The 21,976-nt window shown below is 34.3% G+C and overlaps 1 protein-coding gene across 1 annotated transcript in view; it reads right to left on the minus strand.

The window, feature by feature from the left end:
* Positions 1-1,313: 1,313 nt before the first annotated feature.
* Positions 1,314-21,976, minus strand: part of PGAP1 (post-GPI attachment to proteins inositol deacylase 1) — a 66,065-nt gene continuing 45,402 nt past the window's right edge. The window contains exons 17-27 of the mRNA XM_046659168.1: positions 21,518-21,584; positions 20,946-21,054; positions 19,181-19,219; positions 15,088-15,181; positions 12,711-12,801; positions 11,717-11,914; positions 10,664-10,799; positions 9,338-9,388; positions 8,675-8,862; positions 7,118-7,222; positions 1,314-5,550 (exon numbers count right to left, since the gene is read on the minus strand). Of these exons, the coding sequence (XP_046515124.1) occupies positions 5,412-5,550; positions 7,118-7,222; positions 8,675-8,862; positions 9,338-9,388; positions 10,664-10,799; positions 11,717-11,914; positions 12,711-12,801; positions 15,088-15,181; positions 19,181-19,219; positions 20,946-21,054; positions 21,518-21,584 (1,217 nt within the window). The 3' untranslated portion in view covers positions 1,314-5,411. The remainder of the gene's footprint in view (positions 5,551-7,117; positions 7,223-8,674; positions 8,863-9,337; positions 9,389-10,663; positions 10,800-11,716; positions 11,915-12,710; positions 12,802-15,087; positions 15,182-19,180; positions 19,220-20,945; positions 21,055-21,517; positions 21,585-21,976) is intronic.

A 21,976-nucleotide genomic window follows, 5' to 3' on the forward strand; every position in this document is an offset into this window, starting at 1 on the left:
CACAACAGTTTCTATCATATTTCTACTTTTCTCTCATGAGTACAACACCACAGCAATGTTAACACTTTAGCATTAACATCTTGATTGTTTTATAATATTTTCCTTTAAGATATGCATTTTAAAATGTTCACTTAACTGCACTATGTTAGGTTCTGGTGGATAATTTTCTCCTATGAAACATGTGACTTATGCAGACTGAATGAAAACACACAGGAAAAAAAGAAACTCCACAGTAAACTTTCTATTACATAAATGAGACACGTACCAAAAATGATCTGAGCAACAAAATTTCAATTTTTACAGCACAGAATGAATCTGAAGCAGGATTACTTCAAATGATTACTTCAATTAATTACTGAAAGATCATTATTGGGTAATTACCTTTTACTTAATAAAATCAGAGAATATTATTCCAGAAATCAGGCAAAATAGAATATAAGCCTATATATAAGCCTGCACTATAAGCCTTATATATTTGCAAAGAAAAATTAGGGTAGTGACTATAAGTTTTAATGATTTACATATTTAATATAAGTCCTAGATGAAAAATACTGAAAAGAGTATTTTTGCTTTAATCCCAATATGCTAAGAAAAGTTCATTGGCACAAATATCTGGAGGTATTTTACAGTTTCATTTAGCTTTGGTGGCAAAGTGTGTTTTGCTAACCATATGAATACAGTTATCTTTTCCAATGTAGAGTTTTATGCTAAACAAACTCAAATGTGTTTTTTTCCTAAAAAAGGGATGTAAAAAGTCCAGTATGAAACATAACAGGTGCAACATGAAATACAAAATGTGCCTATCTTTTAGGCTTTTGAATAGTTAATAGTTCTATGCTTTGTCTATAAATCTTTTACTGGTAACATTACTACTATATAAATACTAAAACCCAAAATAACATTAAAAAAAATAGCATATGAACTTTACAAAAATGGCTATTTTAGACGTCCTAAACTAAGACTAGGATTCAAATATGCAAACAAATTTACACTAACTAATCAAAATACATCGACAGACAGTTTTTCATAAGTCTTCAAAGTTACAATGTACAGAATAATTCTGACTCATATATATCAAGTCCTATACAAAGTCATCAGAAATTAACTGGTTACTTGGTATTTCAAAACATAGTCATTTTTGGCAGCACAACATGCCAAACACTTTTAGAAAGTACTGTATTTGATTTAAAAATTTTCAGCTATAGACAATGTAATCAAGATGTAGCTTAGAATATCATCGAACTTTTGAAAATTATGTTATCAATTCAGGTGTACTTTTACATTTATACTATTAACGAAATAATAGTCCAGTCTCACTACTTCTAAATTTTATTTCATTCTTAAAACTAAGTTAATATACAAAATTCAGTCATTTGTATTCATAATATAATTTATCCAAAAAAAAAGTGAACTCTTGAGCATTTACAGTACACATATCCGGATTTGGAGTACCGACCTGACTTTTCCCTCCTATCATCCTTATTAAAAGCAAAGAACACAAGCAGCCTCACAGACTTTCTGTTTCCTCAGCCTGTTAAAACCTACTGTGAAAGAATGCATGAGTAATATGTATAAATAAAAGTCCTTCACAGAACTTGAAATGTTGTCCTTTGTTCAAAAAGACTGGGATAAAGTTTCAGCTCCCAATCATCTTACTATTTTGTAAAACTATCTTATACATTTACCTTATGTGGCAAGGAAGTTTTCTGCCAGGGTCTAATTTTATAACACAAAGATATTTTTATTGCTTCCTTTACCCTGGGGAGTGTCATGCTCTCCAAATTGACTTTCCCCAAAAAACTTCACAAGATATCTTGTTTCCTCTGATATATATGTGCAGCTATATAAATCTAAAACACTGAGAAAACAAAAAGTGATGATGAAAAATAACCAACAAATGCCTAGTCATAGAAGGTCCCAACACATTTTTTTGATTTTTCTCAACTGATTTTAATAACGAGTTACTAAAATTGCAAATTCAGCACTGTAAAGTTTTGCATTAAACCTCACAATAAAGCAAGACATTATACTAATTTAGACTTAATGCCTAAGATGAAAATACAGGCCAACTGAATTATCTGGGATTCAGGAATCAACAGCCCTAGTTTATCTCATAATCTTTGTTTTTCCCTCATTCTCACCAGAGCTTTCAAGAACTAAACTGAAAATTGAGCTTTCTCTCCTTTTACTTCCCTTGATCACCTTCTGGAAGAGGTGCTAATGAGCAATGAGGTGAAATGAACAAAGTAGGCTATAAACGGAAAGTCTGAAGAGTTAAGAAAAGCACAGGAACTAGATAATGAACAAATCACGTAATCTGCACCATATAAGCATGTGTGTGGTGGAAACGCACACCACCTGCATGAGTGACAGGATCATCAACAACAAACATTTGCTAGGCCTACGATAGTTATTTCTTTTTCCTTACTGTATACTCCTGTAGACATCACACTGTAGTTCAATCAAGAAAAGGTATCCATTACATACATCTGAATTCATCTAACCAAAATAATAAAAAAAATTAATCAATACATGATCAATATACATTGAGAGATCCAAAATCAATGTTAACCAGGCACAAATGGCTTTTCTAGGACTGCTATTTTGAATATTTTCACTCTGGTAACAACCAAGAAAAGAGTTAGCAGAACCTGTTTAATTTCCGGGACAAAAAGGATCTAGAAAAACGAGTATTAATGATTTCTATCATATTATCAGTTCCAAATTATAAGAGTCGTGACTCCAGAGCAGGGGGCTTCAGAAACACTGAAAGCACTCACTGTTTTTCTGCCCAGTCTACGCTTGATCCAGTTATCAACAACAGGGCCCAGGAGTAACTTCTATAAGCACAAAACTTACTCAAAACTCAACAAATTCTAAATAAAAATGTTGTAACAGTAGAGCTCAGAAGTCTGCTGAACTAGATAATCCTAACTACCAATAAACAATTTCATTTTTAGTAACATTGCTAATAAACCTGTGCTGTTTTAGCAGCTAATAATATAGGTTGTAAGCATGACAGAAACAATGTGTAATTTAAAGGCAAAAGGACTTTTCCTTTTCTCAAGTGACAGAAACATTAGTTTGGCTCATCTTCAGACAGAGCCTACCTTCTCATCTCTGGTGGTTATCTGGGTTTAAAGTGCGTCAGGACCTGATGAAGACCCCGTCAAAATGTAAGTATACATACATGCCTTTATATATCTATATGCATATGATGGCTAAAGATCCAACCTACTGTTGCTTCTAAAATGTTTAATTAGAATCTGTTTTACAGTCCTAAAATGAAATATTTTGTTGGAATAAATAAGACTTTAGGACTTGATGTTAACTACACTCATGAAAATATAGAACTAGTGTGTCTAGTCTGCTGCTTTTAAAAGCTAATGTATTATTCACAAATGAGAAATTTAAGCTTGTTACATTTTATTCATGAGCAATACTGACTAAATAATGAGACTTTAGATCACATAAACACAATGATTATGGCTGTCAATAGAAGATCCAAATTAATGAATTTTCTAAAGTTCTTTCTGTATACAGACCTAAATTCAAATTCAGAAAGAGCTGAATGACACATTTAACCTGTAATTTGAAATACAACTATAATATCACGGAAAAAACAAAAGATACCACATGTACAAAAGTTGTTTATGAGTATATGCATAGCTAAACACAGGCAGACGCGTCCTTATTTAAATATATATGTGGTATGCCATGGGATAAGTCTATAATCTAATAAATTCTCTTTCCTTTTAGATACTGAACACACGATCATTTTGTATTTTATCCCTTTTGCTACGTCCCTCAAACAAACAAGAGCCTGGTATGTCTGCCATATCTAGTATGAGGTTACTACTTCCCTTTAATGTCTCAGTAAGTGAAAGCATGAATACTGAACAACAGGCAGGAAGTTGGGAAAGATGACAAGGAAATCAAACAAACTTAAACCCTCAGAGATGACAGCAAGAACGTCTTCAACTGATGCCAAAACAGCAAGGACCTAAGGAACGACTGAGAAGAGAAGTGGGGCAACCCTCTACAGACAGTAACAGCTGAGAGGTTGTAAAGGAATCCAGATGCAGTGGCAGATAGAAGGAACCTGGTACTCTAGGACATCCTGGGCACTAACAAGGATACAAGTTTACAGGTGCAAATGCAGAATTACTGGGACTCAAGGACTTTGATTTGGAGGTTTGGGTATTTACAGCATCCACATCTAAAGGAAGGACTTCATGAGCCAGGTATGCCTCAGCCTGAGTTTATGCTAGTTTAAGGCAAAGCTGCCTAGCTCCATTACCTACTTGCTACTCTTTTGTAGCTAAAGCTGAGCTGAAATCTCAAATGAAATAGAAACATTACTCTTATCTGCCAAACAGTAATCACCACGGCAAATTAAGATTCCACTTAGTGGCTAAGCCTCCAATTTATGTTTATATTTATTCTATTTATTGTATAATTTTATACATCAAAGGTGGTATTGCACTTGATCATGTTATTTTCCACAGCAGACAAAAACTGTACATACCTAGAGTTTTTCCTGACCACCAGAATTTAGTTATTTTAACAATCCATCATGACCTGAGGCACTTTTGTAAGCCACGGGGGTCAATGAATTAAGTAAAATGATATAGACTGAACAACTGAACTGCTCAATGACAGTAGGTAAATATTTATAAGAATTTTCTTTAACAATAAATCTCTTTAATAGTCTCCTGATATTCACCAAGGACAAAATAAGATTTATATTTGAAAAGTAATAAGAAAATTTCATTAAGTTTTGAATTTGAATTATGTTTCCGTCCATCAATCTTGTACTGTTATCAAGAAAACATTTCTGCTTAGAATTAAAGGTTATATTTTCATAGATGTAAGAAGAAAAAAGATCTACTTTGTTCACTGAGGCTGCCAAAGACTCGTAGTGGCTATTTCATTTTTGAGAAACCAAACAGTTGTGAATTTCATCAATCTTTTAAGATGTATTTCAGAATAAGTATACTGTAGCAAATACAAAGTAACCCACTTTTCAGAACAATGTTTGATGAAATGAGCAGAATGCCTGAGGTGAAATTACAAGCAATGCTACATTTACTGAGCATTTAGGAGAAGATCCCTGGTATGGCCAATCGAGCAGACAAGCTGATATGCAGAGGTGTCCTCAGAGAGCGGCCACTGCATCCTTTTACTAAATTTTCCAAAATGACTTGTACACAGATGCCATACCACAAAACAAAACCATGCTTCAACTACTTTCCTCAAGCATTACAAAACTAATTTCCTATTTCCAATATTGTAAAAATAGACTTGTCTTCTCCAAAAGATCTTGCTGTCCACATTGATGGATCTGTGCGTTCCCTCTTATTACTGGCCCTAAAGGCATAAATCATCTTTATCATTCCTTAAATCCAATCTTACATAAAGTTGCATAACGCATGGAGTAAAAGAGGAATGAAGACAAAGCAGGGAACCCTGTATAAATGTGCTGACCCAAAAGCAATCACACCAACAGCCAGAGGAAGTGGAAATTGTGACGTAGTCTTCAACAATTTACTGTAAAGAGACAGAAATATACATTACTACGCAATCTACATTGTGAGCAAAAATGGAATATGTCTATCTTTTATGTCATTTTGAGAAAGTGTTATTAGATGAAATAATTTTTCATATAATGAATTTAACTGTCCACAATTTTGAAAAGGATCAATATAAGTCATGTTTTGCCTAGGAAGGAGAAAAAAATCTCTATTAAGTAAATGATCAGTTTTGCTTAGTCTTTCAAATTTTAACAACAGAAAAATACTAGTTGGACTTTTATTCAGCAATTCTAACTCTAGAAATTCATCTTAACAAAAAAAATCAATAATGTTTACTAAGACATAACTACACAGAAATACGTATTTTAACCCTATTCATATAGCAAAAACACCTCAACCAAATAAAAAAGGAACCATTCTTGGGGCCGGCCCTGTGGCGCAGTGGTTAAGTACACACATTCTGCTTCGGTGGCCCGGGGTTTGCTGGTTCGGATCCCAGGTGCGGACATGGCACCGCTTGGCAAGCCATGCTATGGCAGGCGTCCCACATATAAAGTAGAGGAAGACGGGCATGGCTGTTAGCTCATGGCCAGTCTTCCTCAGCAAAAAGAGGAGGATTGGCAGTAGTTAGCTCAGGGCTAATCTTCCTCAAAAAAAAAAAAGAAAAGAAAAAAGAAAAAGGAAGCATTCTTAACTCCTAACAGGACCCTAAAGATAAGACATCGAATAGTTTTGAAAGAAACATTTTTAAAAGAAAAAGACTACCAGGAAAGAATACTACCTTTGTACTCTGAAAATAGAGAAACTGAGGGGTTAAGAAACTCACCTAAGGACACAGAGCCTTAAATTTAAACCCAGGACTGCCTGATTCTGGAATATCTGCAAATATCTGCCAGAATCAACCAACAAGGCTCCCAGAGCAAAGAACCGGTCAATAAAAAGTCAAGTTTTATTATGAAGAATTTTAAACATATACTAAGTAGACTAATGTAGAATGAATCTCATGTCCCCACCACCCAGCTTCAAACATTAACAAGTCATGGCCAATCTTACTCCACCTATATTCCTCTCTACTTCTACTCCTCCTGTACTTTTTGGAAGCAAATCTTAGACATCATATCTTTTTTTGTTGTTGTTAAAGATTTTTTTTTTTTCCTTTTTTCTCCCCAAAGCCTCCCAGTACATAGTTGTATATTCTTCGTTGTGCGTCCTTCTAGTTGTGGCATGTGGGACGCCGCCTCAGCGTGGTTTGATGAGCAGTGCCATGTCTGCGCCCAGGATTCGAACCAATGAAACACTGGGCCGCCTGCAGCGGAGTGTGCAAAATTAACCACTCGGCCACGGGGCCAGCCCCAGACATCATATCTTTTAAGGGTTAATGTTTTAAAGAAAAAATCATTCGTATATCCTAACCCATAATTAAGAAAATAAGTATAATATACTTGCATATAAACCATATTTACTATTATGGCTTTACCTTTAGGAATAGTCAAAGTAATTAGAAATTAGGAGCACGTTTCAGACACAAAAGAAAGGGTGATAAAGGAATAGATGTGAGAAAAAGAAAGATTAAACTACTATACCTTGATTTTATTGAAACAGTGTAAGTATTTCCAAGAATTGCCATAGTTGGAATAAGGATAAATGCCAAAGGTTTACATGGATCAGGATTAAGTTTAAAGTAATATCTACAACAAAAAGAAAAAGTAAAACATAACTCAACACAGCACACGATCATTTTAAATTATCAGAATCAATCATATAAATTTGAAAACATTCCAGGAACAATATGGATATAAGAGATCCCCAAACAGCTCATGAAATCTTTGATAAATAATCTTTGCTCTACACCATCTTTACACCCAAGGTTTTTTTTTATTGAGTTCATAATAGTTTACATCAATGTGAGATTTCAGTTGTACATTATTTCTTGACTGCCACCACATGAGTGCTCCCCTTCACCCGCGTGCCCCCCCAGCCCCTTTCCCCTTGTAACTACTGAACTGTTTTCTTTGTCCAAGTACTTGTTTATATTCCACATATAATACACTCAAGCTTTTATATGGAGAATTATGTTCAGAAACTACTAAAGGAAATGAAAATATCCAATATGGAAGCACTTCTTTTTTATAATAGGCATATGCCTGAAAAGTCATATATAAATAATGCTTTTATAAAACAAATTATTTTAAATATATTAAGGCTGCTGTATTTAAAAAAGATGAAAAAAATGAAGGTTTAAAGTAATTGTCCCCCATCTTTTTAAAACCCAAATTCTCATCTCTTGCATTTACAGACTGTGGGACATCTACAGCCTTTCAGAATCAGAAATTTGTGCTCAAGTAATTTTCTACCTAAACCTGTGAACAAAAATCTGGATCTTGACTAAAATGAGGGACAAAGGAAGGATATTAACATCTGGTAACCTGTGATTTAATTTGTCAAGCTTATTTTGGCTCTGCTGACTTAAAAATTTCCAGTATTTAGATAATCTGAAAGTTTTATATCATTTCTGAAAATTACATTGAGTAGAGGTTCACCTATTACTGGATAAGGTCGTTTATTATTATTATTTTTTAGTAATTTGACAATAATGAACTATTCTAGAAACAATCGTGGAGGGCATTTTAGGCTCTCATTTAACCTAGGACACCTAGCAGAGAGCAAAGCAAACAACAGTTTTCGGTAGTAAAATAGCGGATCATTTACTTCATTATGGGACAATTAGAAAAGTACAAACTCCCTGCGTTATTTCTAATATCTTTAAATGCAAGCATTTTTCTTCACCCCAAATTTAAGAAAACATAAAGTTGATCATGAACTGAAAAGTACATAAAGTACTAGGATTATGAATACCTTAAGCCAACAAAATAAAGCACATTTTCACATATTTCCAGACTCAAAGAAGGTTAAAGGTAAATGAACAAAATATAATTCCCTCTTTTTGGGGCAGATTTTGGGGAAGTTTATATTTTTATGGTAAGGGAGAAAATGTGAATGTATTGAAAATAAATTTCAGGTGATACATAGCGTCCTATTCTTGAGGAAGTTTTATTGATCATTAGGAATCTAGCAAGTATCTATGTAGAGATATGTATTGTTTGAACCACATAAATCACAATTACATAAATAAAACGCACCTAAGATTCTTTAACCAATAAATTAAAGACGGCATGCTGAGTAACACAACCCACGTGAGCAGGTTGATCACAGTACTGTGCATGCGGATGCTGTCCTCAGCGTCGCCGACAGATAAACGACGATGGTGCGCTGCAGAGTCTTTATGCTGACTGCACTTCTTTTCACTTCTTCTAGAGTGTTTGGGATTCTGTAAAGCAAGACAGTAAAAACATCAAAACACTAAGTAAAATTCAACTTTATTTTATTGAAAATCATACTCAATTACTCAACAGCTAAATAAATACAGATTCCCATTACCAAATTTAAATAAAATACTGAAATTACCTGTTTAAAAGTACTTTAAGGCAGTTACAACACTTTTATTCCTTTGACTTGCTATTTCCCCTGCTAAGAATATATCTTCTAAGTAATTACTCGAAATAAAATTTAAAAGATAATTTGTAACAATAAAAACAACATAAGTACTGACAAAGATCAAGTTAAACTTAGAAAATCTAAGCCTATTTTAATATTCATTAGGTTCACTATTCTTAAACTTACTTAAATTCATAATACCTTTTAAACACTATAAAATCCTAACCTTTTTTTAAAAAAACACACTTTCATATTTTCCCATGTTCTTTCATATTAAAGTGATGTAGAGTTTTGAAAATATAACTTACCACAGTCTGGCTATTTTTATAAGAAGTTAGGCTGGCTTGCAGATGAACAATCTAGGAGAAAGAAATGATTATTTAATTTTCCTTTTATTTTGAAAGAAAAAACCATTTTTATTAAAATTGAGAAGCACTGTAATCTTGAATTTAAAAAATCTGAACTAAAAATCCATTTAAACATTTAAAAACATTCTTTTAGAAAAGCTAAATAATGACTACCCATGCTTGCTATTCTGAACTAAAAAAAAAGAAATAAAATAATACCAACTTCCAGAGTATGCTGGGGCCATGATACACTGCTATATCTTCTACATTCTGTGAGCCTTGGTTTGGATGAAGCCTTGCTCTAGCAACTTAAAGTGCCTTGTGAGTCAAAAATCTGATTATACTCAGTAAAGTAAAAAGAGTTTAACATGTTTTATATATTCTAAATCTTTGAAAACCTGAACTCAATTACATGCAGTGGTGAAATGTTTACAAGAACCTGAAGAAATCTGTAAGCTTAATTTATTAATTTTCCTTAAGTATTGAGAAAGTTTTGCTTATTGGGTCAGTTGTTTGAAATATCCAATTAAGAAAACCAAAAATATCTCATTTATAAACCGAAGTAGCTCTGCACAGTTTTTTCTGAGGGACATAAACTTCCTTTGAAAACTATAAGTAATCCATAATGTGTATGTATTAGTGTTAAATGTAGATGAAAATAAACCTTTGTTTAAAAAAGGGAAAATAATAGCTATCCACTCTGGTATCAACTGCGTCTACATAAGATTAACGTGGAGAGTGTGCCGTTGTAAACCGAGACCTCTCTGCACAGCTGTCGGCCGTCCTGGAAGTGTCTTCCACTTCCTCAGTAAAATTATCAGCCCAATTACTTTTACCATTGTCTTCTGATTCTTCAGCAACGTTTGTAACATTCTACGTTATATCAGCATGACTGACAGCTTGATCCCACTGATAAAACTTTTTGTTTTATCTATTACCCATGTGCAAAGGGAGGTGTGAATAAAAACTGCTCTAGTAAAACGTTTTATAAAAAGTTAACATTAGTTGCAAGAGCATGAAGCAATGTGAAACATATCTTCTCCCCTCCCTTTGTTTTTTTTTTTAACAAAGAAACCTAACTCAGATTAATAATTTGAGTTCTACAGTTAACTATTTATCTTTTAAATAACTAAGATGTTAAAAAAAAAAAACCTTTACATTTAAACCTGTTATGTAATGGAAGTTCACTGCAGAAGTAATTAAATTTTTTGTTAATAGCTTCTACAAGAAAGTTTACTCCCGCCTGCTATGAAGCCCAGCCATTTTGACTGTGCTGACTCGACATACCTTAAACACATAGTAAAGATAAGTAAGCAGTATGGCAAACGCTCCACAAGTCGTCCAACTAACTATGATCAAAACAACTGTTAAAAAGGGCAAGTCTGCCGATATCATCTTGATATCTTTAGGAAGTTCAGAGGGCCTGGAATAATAAGAATAAAGCTTTTAAAAGTATATTAACAGTTATTCATACAGCCTCATATAAGAACCATACAGTACTCTCAGCCTCTCCAGCATATTAATACGAAAGTATTATAAAGTAAACAGTAAGTTATTTTTTAATAAAGGCAATGGATGACACATATTTGCAAGTTCTGTAATACACTGTGATAGCCCCTCTTCCATTTAGATATACTATGGCTGATATTTGTACCAAGGAAGAAAAAATGTTGCTCAAGATAATCATTAACTATAGGCCCTGTGCCATACATTTCCACTCTTGAGAGGAGAGGGAACAGCTTCCTATTTCTTACGGTCTCAGATCACTCAGGCATGTGACGGTGTTAGTGTCAGGCACACCTGAGAAGGGTGGAGGAAGCAGCACCACACCACAATCCTCTGTGACAGGAAATCACGTAAGAGGTCTGGTGAGGAGCAACGGCAACAGAAACCAGATCACTGGTTTACCAGCAACTTTAAACTGTGTCTTGGGGCCTACAATAAAACTCTAGGCTATGTTTCTGGAGCTCTTACATGTTTCCTCTAATCTGATCCTAAATATCGTGATTGGAGTCTCCTGCCCTCAGGTTTGACTGAAAGTCAGCACATAAAAGCACTGCCAGAGAAATACTTTGCCCTCGGAAAGATTTACAACAGTGAAACCTAAAAATACTTGTGTAGTTTGTCAAACTTTTTTGATTAACTCTTGAGCACTAAGGTCAAAATCAAATGTAGCACTTAACCTGCAATAAATAATTATTTTTGACAAAGACATAACTTTGAACACTAACCCATTTTTGCGAGTTATACATCTTTCCTTAGAAATTACAATTTAGTGAAAGCAAATTAATTTTAAAGTTCCCTATCAGAATATAATTTTTTCATATACTCATTCTTTACCTTTTCAAAGCTAGCCACAAGGAAGAAAGGAGTCTCACAGATGTGGACGAGAGGAGGCCACCCCAGTAGGCAGTACATGTTCCAAACAGAAAGAGAATCAAGGACACAAGAGGGAAGCACATACTCTGACTAGTTAAAACGATGGCATCCAATTCTGGTAACAACAATACATCCCATAATTCTTTAAACCATTTATACCTGTGGATAAAAGAAAACATACAGTAAAAGCAAAAAAAAAAAAAAAAAATCAACAACTGACATTCAAGGGTTTAATATTTGCAGTGTTTGACACCACACACTAGAGTCCCCAAAGGTCCATGATACAGTACTTAATTTATAATTATACTGAAAAAACAAACTTCAGTTCCTCGTCAGGAACCAGTCATATATCTTCCAAGGGGCTCTACTGATCTTCCAAGAGCTGGGACCTGAATCTCAGTGGAGCTTTACTGCTCTCTACTGATCTTTGTAACAAAATATGATCTTTTTTTTTAAGTTAGAAAGCCAATGGCTAGTTGTAATGACAGAAGAAATCTAAGTAATGGTGCTTAATCAAAAAACAAAATGTGAATACATTAAGAACGGAATGTTAAGTAGGGTAGAGAGACCTAAAATACACTCTGCATGGGAAGTAAGAAAAAGTGATCTGAGGCACTGTTTCATTAGTATCCTAGAATGGTTTGTGTTCATGAATCTGGGGTACTCAAAGACCTTGGACCATATACATCCTCCTACAAATGTTAAAGGCCTGGTATATTTTACAGTCCAAGTTTAGATTGATACATATAAGTTCAATAATTACTTTTGAAATGGTTATACTATTGAAGTAAATGTCGATATCCTTATTAGGCCTCTACCTAAGAGGAAAATCCCATTTACTAAAACAAGTCAATTGCCATATTTGTATGAAAATTTATATTCCATTATGGAGCCAAACATAATGTTTTACATATAAAACAAAATCAAAATCATTATCACAGATAATAAAACTTACCCCAACAGAAACTTAATCATAATTACAAAAGGATCAACTTTGTATGGTTTGGCTTCTTTATCCAACATAGCAGCATATTCTAAGCAATGACCTGGCGATTAAAAAAAAAATCATACGTAGTAGAGCATTCAAAGTAATGAAGTATGAAACATATTATATTCTGCACTGTCTCTAAGAGTAACGTATTTCATGTCAGAGAAAGCAAGCACCTTCAATACAATCACAGAGACTTTCTTCAAAAGATTAAAAATTACTAGAATTCAATAGTTCTTATATAAGAATACACATTCAATCAGTTATGAAACAAAAATGAATTCAGGAAGCCAAGGCCGGAGTTTCACCATCTGTATTTTCACAAAACTCCACAGTGAATTTTTTAACAACTTTACTGACATATAATTCTCATATCAAATAATTCATCCATTTAAAATGTATGCAATTCAGTGGTTTTTAGTATATTCAGAGTTGTGCATTAATCACCACAATCAGTCTTAGGACATTTTTATTACTCTCAAAAGAAACTCTGTTCCCCTTGACTGTCACCTTCAACACCTCCCCATTCCTAGGCAACCACTAATCTACTTTCTATAACTACAGACTGGCCTCTTCTGAACAGTTCATAGAAATGGAATCAGATAATACGTGGCCCTTTGTAACTGGCTTCTTTTACTTAGCATGCTTCCAAGATTTCCCATGTTATAACACGTATCAGCACATTCTATTTATCCATGCAACAGCTGATGAACATTTTGGTTGTTTTCACTTTTTGGCTACTATGAATAGTGTTCCTATGAACATCTGTGTACAAGTTTAGTGCGGGTGTACATTTTCATTTCTCTGGGGCCTATAAGTGGAGTTGCTGAGTCACGTGGTAACTCTGCCTAACTGTCTGAGGAACTGCCAGATTGCTTTCCAAAGCAGCTGCACCATTTAACATCCCCACCAGCAGTGTACGAAGGTTTCAATTTGTCCACATCCTCATTAACACTTGCTACTATCTTTTTATTATAGCATTCTAGTAAGCATAATCCAGAGGTGATTTCTGATAAGCGTCCTTGGTTCAGAACTGCTTCTTTAATTGGCTTGAGACATAATCTCATACTTAAATCCTCTAGATTAACCAATGTCATATATCCCTGGGGTCTCTGTGGATTATCTAGATATGAATCCTGTATGTTTGAGAATCAATTATCAAGCCACTTGAACTAAGAAGAATGAGGTGTCTCTCTAAAAAATAATTTATATTCAAGCATGGTTGATGTTATATTGCCAGAATAATCTCTTAATTAAAAGGTTGGATCTGGGAAGATCACACTGAACGTTGCTCCCTTCGTCCTAGAATATAGGTTAAAATGAACACTAAAGGCAGATTTAAAATTGCAAAAAAATCATAGAAAGGGAAAGAGTAGCTGTGGAAGGATTTGGCAAGACGGAAATGGTGGCGGGGATTTCTGGACTGCTTTTATCTATTTTGGCCTGGCTCTTTTCTTATCTTTTGCCTCCTTTGATTACTGTCCAAGTCAACAAGTGTGTGAGAGCCTTGCACAGGTTAGGCCCCTGGGAGACTCTTCTACTCTAGGGGGGGTTTGTCCAGGGTCCTACATAGTCTACACTTGCCTCTCCAGACCCACTCTCCACTCTTTACTTTACTCCGAATTCTTGGAGGGTTTTGTGAATTGGCTTCCAGTTGGGTTCAGTGAATGAGAGGCACTGGCAGTTAGGAGGGTAGGAGGAAATAAAGTTAGCGTGTTTATTTCCCAGCCTTTTTCTCTGCTGAGCCGTAGGCTGACAGTGGTTGCAGCATTCCCGTATCCAAGGCTGCAGCTGCAGTAATGCTGCCCTCCCCACAGCTCCCTAGGTTTCCTCCCTCCCTTGCCCTGGTACCTAAGAGCATCAGATGGCTCTGTTGCTAACCTGGTGCTTTATGATTTCTTATTGGTTTCCCCTAACCCTACACACACCTTTGAAATGGTCCCTTCATTAAACTCTCTCAAATTATTCCATTCAGTGTGCCAGGACCTAACTGATACAGTTGGTACAGCCCAAAATTACATTACACTGGATGCCTAGTACGTGCTTAGCACTACGTTAGGCACCGGGAACAGAATGAACAAGATCCTCATCAATGAAACTTCACCTCTTAAGAGGCCTCAGAATAGAGGGAAGAAACTTCAAGCACAAGGGTATAAAATGGAGAAAACAGTAAGGAATTTCTTGAGAATCTCTTAAAACTTAGAGGATCTCCAACCCCTCTAAACTTGAGAGAGAGAGTGTGAATTTTCAAGAAACTGATGTCTCTTTGTTAGCCACATGTGGGATAAAAAGTAGTGATGAAGCATTGAGGAAGGCAGAAGGGAGGGAATAGAAACATTCCTACCTGTTGAGAAAAGAGAGTATAACTGTCCTCCATAGGCAAGAAGGATACTAGATATGACATATGCTGGAAGAGCTCCACCATGAAATCGAACCACCTAGAAAACAGGCAAATGGATGGGAAACTTCTCAGCATTCGTGGTAATGAAATACATGCACTTTCACTTGAAATAAAAAACATCATTCTTCACTTTATACCTTCCCTGAAATGGGCACAAAGATACCTCAAGTAATGGGTATCAAAACTCCAAGTGAAATAAATGCTAAGAACACATAGCTTATTAGAAACATGTTATCTGAGTGTCTCAGGCATTAAAGACAATGCATGATTGTGTAGCATATGCTACTAACTTTCTTACAAGGCACTTTCATGAGCATTTAATATGTCCCAGGCATGACACTAAACATCTCATATGCATTATCTCATGCTCTCCACCAAAAATCCTCTGAGATGGTTCTTATTCCTATTTTACAGAAGAAGAAATCCAGGCACAGGGAGCCCAAGTAACTTGCACAATTAAAAACATAACAGAGAAGCAACTCACTTACTTGTTATCTCTCTCTGTTCTCATCAGTAAAATGGGAGCAGTAATAGTATTTACCTTCCAGGTGGTCTTAACAACCACCTCTAGCAATACCTTAAATATGTTCATTTGCGCAAAAGCATTTAGAATATTAACTTGAAGATGACAAGCCATCAAAAAATATTAGCTGCTATTATTAGGCTTTTATGTCCTTCCCTGTCTTTGGAAATCTTGTGGAATGGGATTTAACTCAGAGCCTAAATTCATAACCATTACGTTAGTGTCTCAAGTCATTGTCCTAGCTGATCCAATCTCTGTAAAAAACACACATGTAACAAAAACAAAGCATTAAGCTCTTCTTTTAATATTAAGTTTCAAAAGGAAGTTTCTTTCTTTCTTTCTTTTTGGTGAGGAAGATTGTTCCTAAGCTAACACCAGTGCCAATCTTGCTCTATTTTGTATGTGGGTCACCACCACAGCATGGTGGACAAGTGGTGTAGGTCTGCGCCTAGGATCCAAACGTACAAACCCGGGTTGCCAAAGTGGAGCATGCCAAACTTAACCACTAGGCCACAGGGTTGGTCCCCAGGAAATTTCCCTTTTTTCTTTTCTTTCTTTGTTTTTTTTGGTGAGGAAGATTGGCCCTGAGCTAACATCTGTTGCCAATCTTCCTGTTTTTGCTTGAGGAAGATTGTTGCTGAGCTAATATCTGCACCAATATTCCTCTTTTTGCTTGAGGAAGACTGCCACTGAGCAAACATCTGTGCCAATCTTCCTCTACTTTATGTGGAACACCACCACAGCGTGACTTGACGAGTGGTGCTAGATCCATGCCCAGGATCCGATCCTGTGAACCCTGGGTCACCGAAGCAGAGCACACAAACTTAACCACTAAACCACTGGGCTGGCCATGGAAATTTCCTTTTTAAAGCATGCTCTCCATTCCACAGAATTTTTTAGAAAACGTACAGACTCCTCTGGAAATCTGATGAAAGTTATGGAAATACATGTTTATATGAAATGCTGTGTAAAATTTCAGGAAGTTCAAGGTCTCCCTGCAGCTCCTCTGTGAATTCCCAGGTTAAAATTGATTAGAAAGACTCAAAAAACTTATAGCCCATAGTCATGATTTATCGTTTACAGCTTTGAGTGAAGGGAGAGGAGTTGAAAGGGAAAAGGTAATTTTTCTACCTATTTCCAAATGACACTCACTGCCTGCTTAATGATGTGCTAGGACATGTACAGCATACCTTAGTTATCAAGAGTATGGAAGGAATGTCAAGCAGCAGAGCAGGCTCAGAGTCAGACTCCAGGGTTTGTTTCCACTACAGCTTTGCCTCTCACTAGCTCTGCGCCCTTGGGGAAGTCACTTCCCCCCTCCTTCTCTCTGCCCTTATGGTAAAATGGAGATAAGCTGCACTTACCTCACGGGGAGTTTGAGGTTTAATGTAGTCATTTGTGTAAAGTATTTGAAATAGTAACTGGCACAAGTAGGTGATCAGAAAATATTAGCTATTATTCTTTTAATCCCCTTCATTGTCCTTAGAAATTTGGTAAGAGATCCTACACAGTCTTCTGAACAAAAATTTCTTGTCAATAAATGAGTGTCATTGTTGTGAGTATTAAGTATTACACTGGGCCACAGATACAGCTGACATAAGATACAACTAAATCAACAGTCATGAACTGGCCTCCAGGGGTCATATTCAAATTGCAGACGCACTTCAGTTGATTTAGTACTTGGCACAGTATTTCCTCACATTTTGAATTAGATGCCCACATTGAAAAATTAAAAGATTTTATCTGAAAATCCAGATTTCCAGTTTCTCTTAAAATCTAAAGATCTGGCAACACTGGACTTCATTCCTACATGGAAATAATTTACTACAGTTTATATAATTCTCTTGAGAAAAGTAACTTGCAGTTTATTTTTTGCCCTCTCTTTCATAACAGTAAACTAAAGAATATGTAAATATATTTTCTTTTCTTTTTCTGAAAACAGTATTAATTTTATGAAAAATATCTAATCAAAGGCTAAAGATTCTCCCCAAGTGGTTTCTCTTTATTCCTCTTCCCAGTCTTCTTTGACTGAATCAGTAACAATGAAAATATGTATTATTTTTAAAAGACAAATAAGATATCCAAGTTCAGTTCATTCTCCTACTGCTCTTAAGCCAAATAATTAAACAAATATGAAGGAAGAGCATCTTACATCTTTTTAATAATTTGAGAAGGACTTAATTACTACAAATTCTTCAACATTTAAAAAAGTACCTACCTCTGATCCTGTAACACCCACACATCCTCATTTTCTAGAAAAATTTCCATGTTTAAACAAGAATACTAGTCTGTCTTTTTTTGGTGTACGTATAATTATGCTTGACTATAGAGTATCAAGCTAACTTGACTTTTCTGGTCACTAATCTGAATTATGAGTCCCAGAGATGATATGGATAAGAGAGTATGTCATAATCCTCAGCCCACACCTCTGTGCACAGTAACATGCCTTTTAGACATACTAAAAGTACAACGGCATGAATTCTTCCCCTGTATTCCAGAGATAACTTTTCTTAATAATTGGTACCTTAAAATTTTATAGTATTTATTATAACTATGATACTATTTTCCAATTTATACCTACATTTAATCTTCTCTTTCTAATGTAGCATGAAATTTTTATACATTAATTCCAATGTTCACAACTTTAATAAAAGTCTCAATCTAGTTCTCACCAGGTTGTCGTGAGGATCCAATGACACAAGGCATAAAAAAATTTTCCAATTTAATTTTGATTTGTGAGTTTTATTACAATTATAGAATTAAATGACTTAAATTAGAAAAATTATACCATGCCTGGATTGCAAAACACAATAGACCAAAAAATAAAGTGAAAGTAATAAAAGGTATAATAAAAATATTAGTGAATTTTAAAACTATATAATTTCTCTGACCAATCAATATTATGTACATACATACAGCTTGTACAATTATGCAAACTATAATGTCGAATAATATATTATAGTAGTTCTTGTACTTAATAAATTATTTTTCTAACACTATTTGTCTATGAATTATAGACAGATAACCCCCAAATGAATTTATAAACTATTTCAACATGTTTATCATTTACAAACTGAGCATACACAACATAAAAAGTTCTTTCAAAATGTTCATTTACATGACAGAGCCCACAGATTTTATTGGACTATGAATTATAACATAGTATGCCAACATGAAATCTTAACATGACCTTCATTTAGTCAAAAATATTAACTTGCTGGGAACCAGAGTCAGCTCTCATTTCTAGGAAGTATCAAACATGAAAGTGTCACTGTAAAGCCAGAGGCGGCCAACTATGACCTGTGTGCCAAAAATGGTTTCTAGATTTTACTAAAGTGGAAGAAAGAAGGGAAAAGGAGAAAGAAGCAGCTGTAGCATGGCAGCAGCGGCTAGAGACCATATGTGGTCTGCTAAAATATTTATTATCTGGCTCTTTACAGAAAAGGTTTGCAACCCCTGCCTTATAGTATCTATTCACAAGGCAATAAAGAATCAACGAGGAGTCTCTCTTACCTGTCCAAGTATTTGTGAAAAGGAAGTCTTAACCGTCACCTAGTTTAAGACAACCATTAAAAAAAGGTTATTTTCCCTAAACTCCTCTAGTTCACATTTTATTAAATTGAACACTTCTGCATATCTCTAAGCAATAATCATTAACTTTTTTATAATGAAAAACCAAAATAATCATTAACTTTTTATAATGACAAACCTAAAGGCACTCAAGATCTTAAAAGAAATCCTCCAAACCACCAATGTTTAATTTGCATCAAGTCTAATTTTCCTGTCTGGTATTTTCCCCATATCCTAAGTCTTTGACAATTGGATGAATGCTATGGTACACGTGGTAAACTTTTACTAACAAGAATATTTGATTAACCAGAATATCTTATTAGCAAATCATGCAAGCTAAAGGAATTTATTGAATGACTGAGTCCAGAAGCTACATATATGTTTGCTAAAAAATTAAGCACAAAGTGATCAACCTACTATATAACCAGTACTTTAAAATCTCAAACCTACAATTGTATAGCACTAAATCGAGTTAAGCTAAACCACTTCTGAGTACATTTCATAAAAATAGATTTCACATAAGACCAGGAACAAACAGAACATATTTAATAAAATTTAAGCCAAAACAGTATTTTTTAAAAAATTCATCATTAATTATCTCTACTATAAATATACCTTTTTGATATTAGGAAGTATGGGAAAAGGAAATAAATATTTCACAGGGAAATTATTAAATGACCATATTTTGTCAAAATATAGACTTTTGAAAATATAAAGTATTTGTAAAAAATGGACATTTTGAGAGTATGCAGTATCTGGAGCCAAATTATTAACACAATTCTTACTATCTCTGTAATATTAGAAATGTGAAGGTACAAGTCAAAAAGCATTGCAGCCCTGGAAAATCCTTCAATGTTAAAACAGAAAGCAAGATATCAAAGCATTAATAAACTCCATAAAATAACTCACAATATTGGTCCAACTGAAACTTGGTTGTAGGAACAGATTCATTTGATCTACCAATCCTAGTTTACCCTAAGAAAGTTAGTTCTAATAAAGAATCCCAATATTTAAGCTTGCTTTAAAGCAGTTGAGTAGAAATAAGATATTTAACATAAATCAGAAACTGTGATGTCTCCACCACTGAAATGAGTACTTCAAACACTTAAATCTGGAATCCTTAGACCGTGGCACGTTCTGATACAGAGAGGGACACTTTCAGTTCACCAATCTATAAGTAAACAAAATATTACTCTCAAGTTTATTTCCCTTATTTCTCTTAGCTCAAAGAGATCTACTGCGATTGTAAAACAAATACAAGAGGCACTAAATTGCACATATTAATGACTAACAGAGCTTAAAATAACTAGTAAAAAGGAAAGAAGATCCTTAAACTTATCTGGTAGGCCTAGAAACAAATATGCATCATGTCGATCACTGAAGTAAAGCCACGTCAGCTGACTTCATTATGTTCTTCAATTTATAGAGGATTGTGGACTTTGGGCTTCCAAATTTAGAAGGGTAAGCTACAGTTTCAATTTTTATTTTATTTCCTATTACTTATTAAGATGTGTACTTTCAGCGGCCCAGCTAAGGAAATACTGAGGTAGTACAAATAGGCAAAATGGAGAATATTTAAAGTATTATCAATGTCTATTTCTTATATTTAATGACTTCCACATCATCATATATCTGAGGCTAATATAAGAATATATTTTCAATTTATTCTATAACTAAATCTTAAAGATTAAGCAAACACACAACTTACCTCATACTGACAGTCTGATGATGTGTACATTTTTAATAATGCTACATGGCTATCATTTTCTGGTTGAGCAATATGCAGTTTCAGAGAAATTTCTGTGGAGGACGGTGCCCTGAAAAGATATATATCAATTCTCAAATACAAAATGCTGTGAGATAACCATGGCTAAGTCAATCCTCAGCACAACACAATGAAATAACGTATAGGAAGCTAGATGCCAGACACATTATTACGGATGGACACTTTTCCAGTCGCACCACAGCTGCCTGAACACTCCCTCTAGTTAGAGGAGTTGGGGGAGAGGGTGGGAATGGGTTCATGTTTCAAGCAAGTAACGTTTAAATTTTAGATCATTTAAATAAGATTTACATTATCTTATAATGTACTATCTTATCATATATTACCTTATGGGCATAATGCTACCTAAAGGATACCTACATTTTACTAAGAGGCATTTTAATAATTTCACTATGATTTAAATAAAAAAACTATTATTCAAGACGTATTCTTCAATGTAATTATGTAACGTATTATTCAAAAACACCATTTTAAGGTAAATTCTTTCATAGACTTACTGTGCAATGGTTAGTGAATCTTCATAAGACCAGGGAATATGAAGTTTATAGATACTAGTTATTTCTTCTGTGAAAACATAAAAGAAATATGTATTACTAACCTTATATTACACTAAATCTTATATAAGCTACTATAATACCTAACTACACACTCATTTCATAAAAAATAATTAGTAAGAATTATATCACATAATAAGAAATTATGGAGGATTATTAAATAATAATGTTTAACTAGACTTGCAAAAGATATTAGAGCATATGAGAAGTACTAAGAAACTAGAAAAACATTAAACAGCTAAATCTGAATTACTCTATAATAAGCATGACATATAGTATTATTAAAATTTGGATTTTTAAACTGAAACAGAAGATGCTTACTGTTAAGAAGGAGTCTATATTATATTTGTTGGAAATATAAACAGCTTTTATATTATCATATATTTAATTTTAATTCACATA

Source organism: Equus quagga, chromosome 4, assembly GCF_021613505.1.
Source record: "Equus quagga isolate Etosha38 chromosome 4, UCLA_HA_Equagga_1.0, whole genome shotgun sequence".
Taxonomy (NCBI): domain Eukaryota; kingdom Metazoa; phylum Chordata; class Mammalia; order Perissodactyla; family Equidae; genus Equus; species Equus quagga.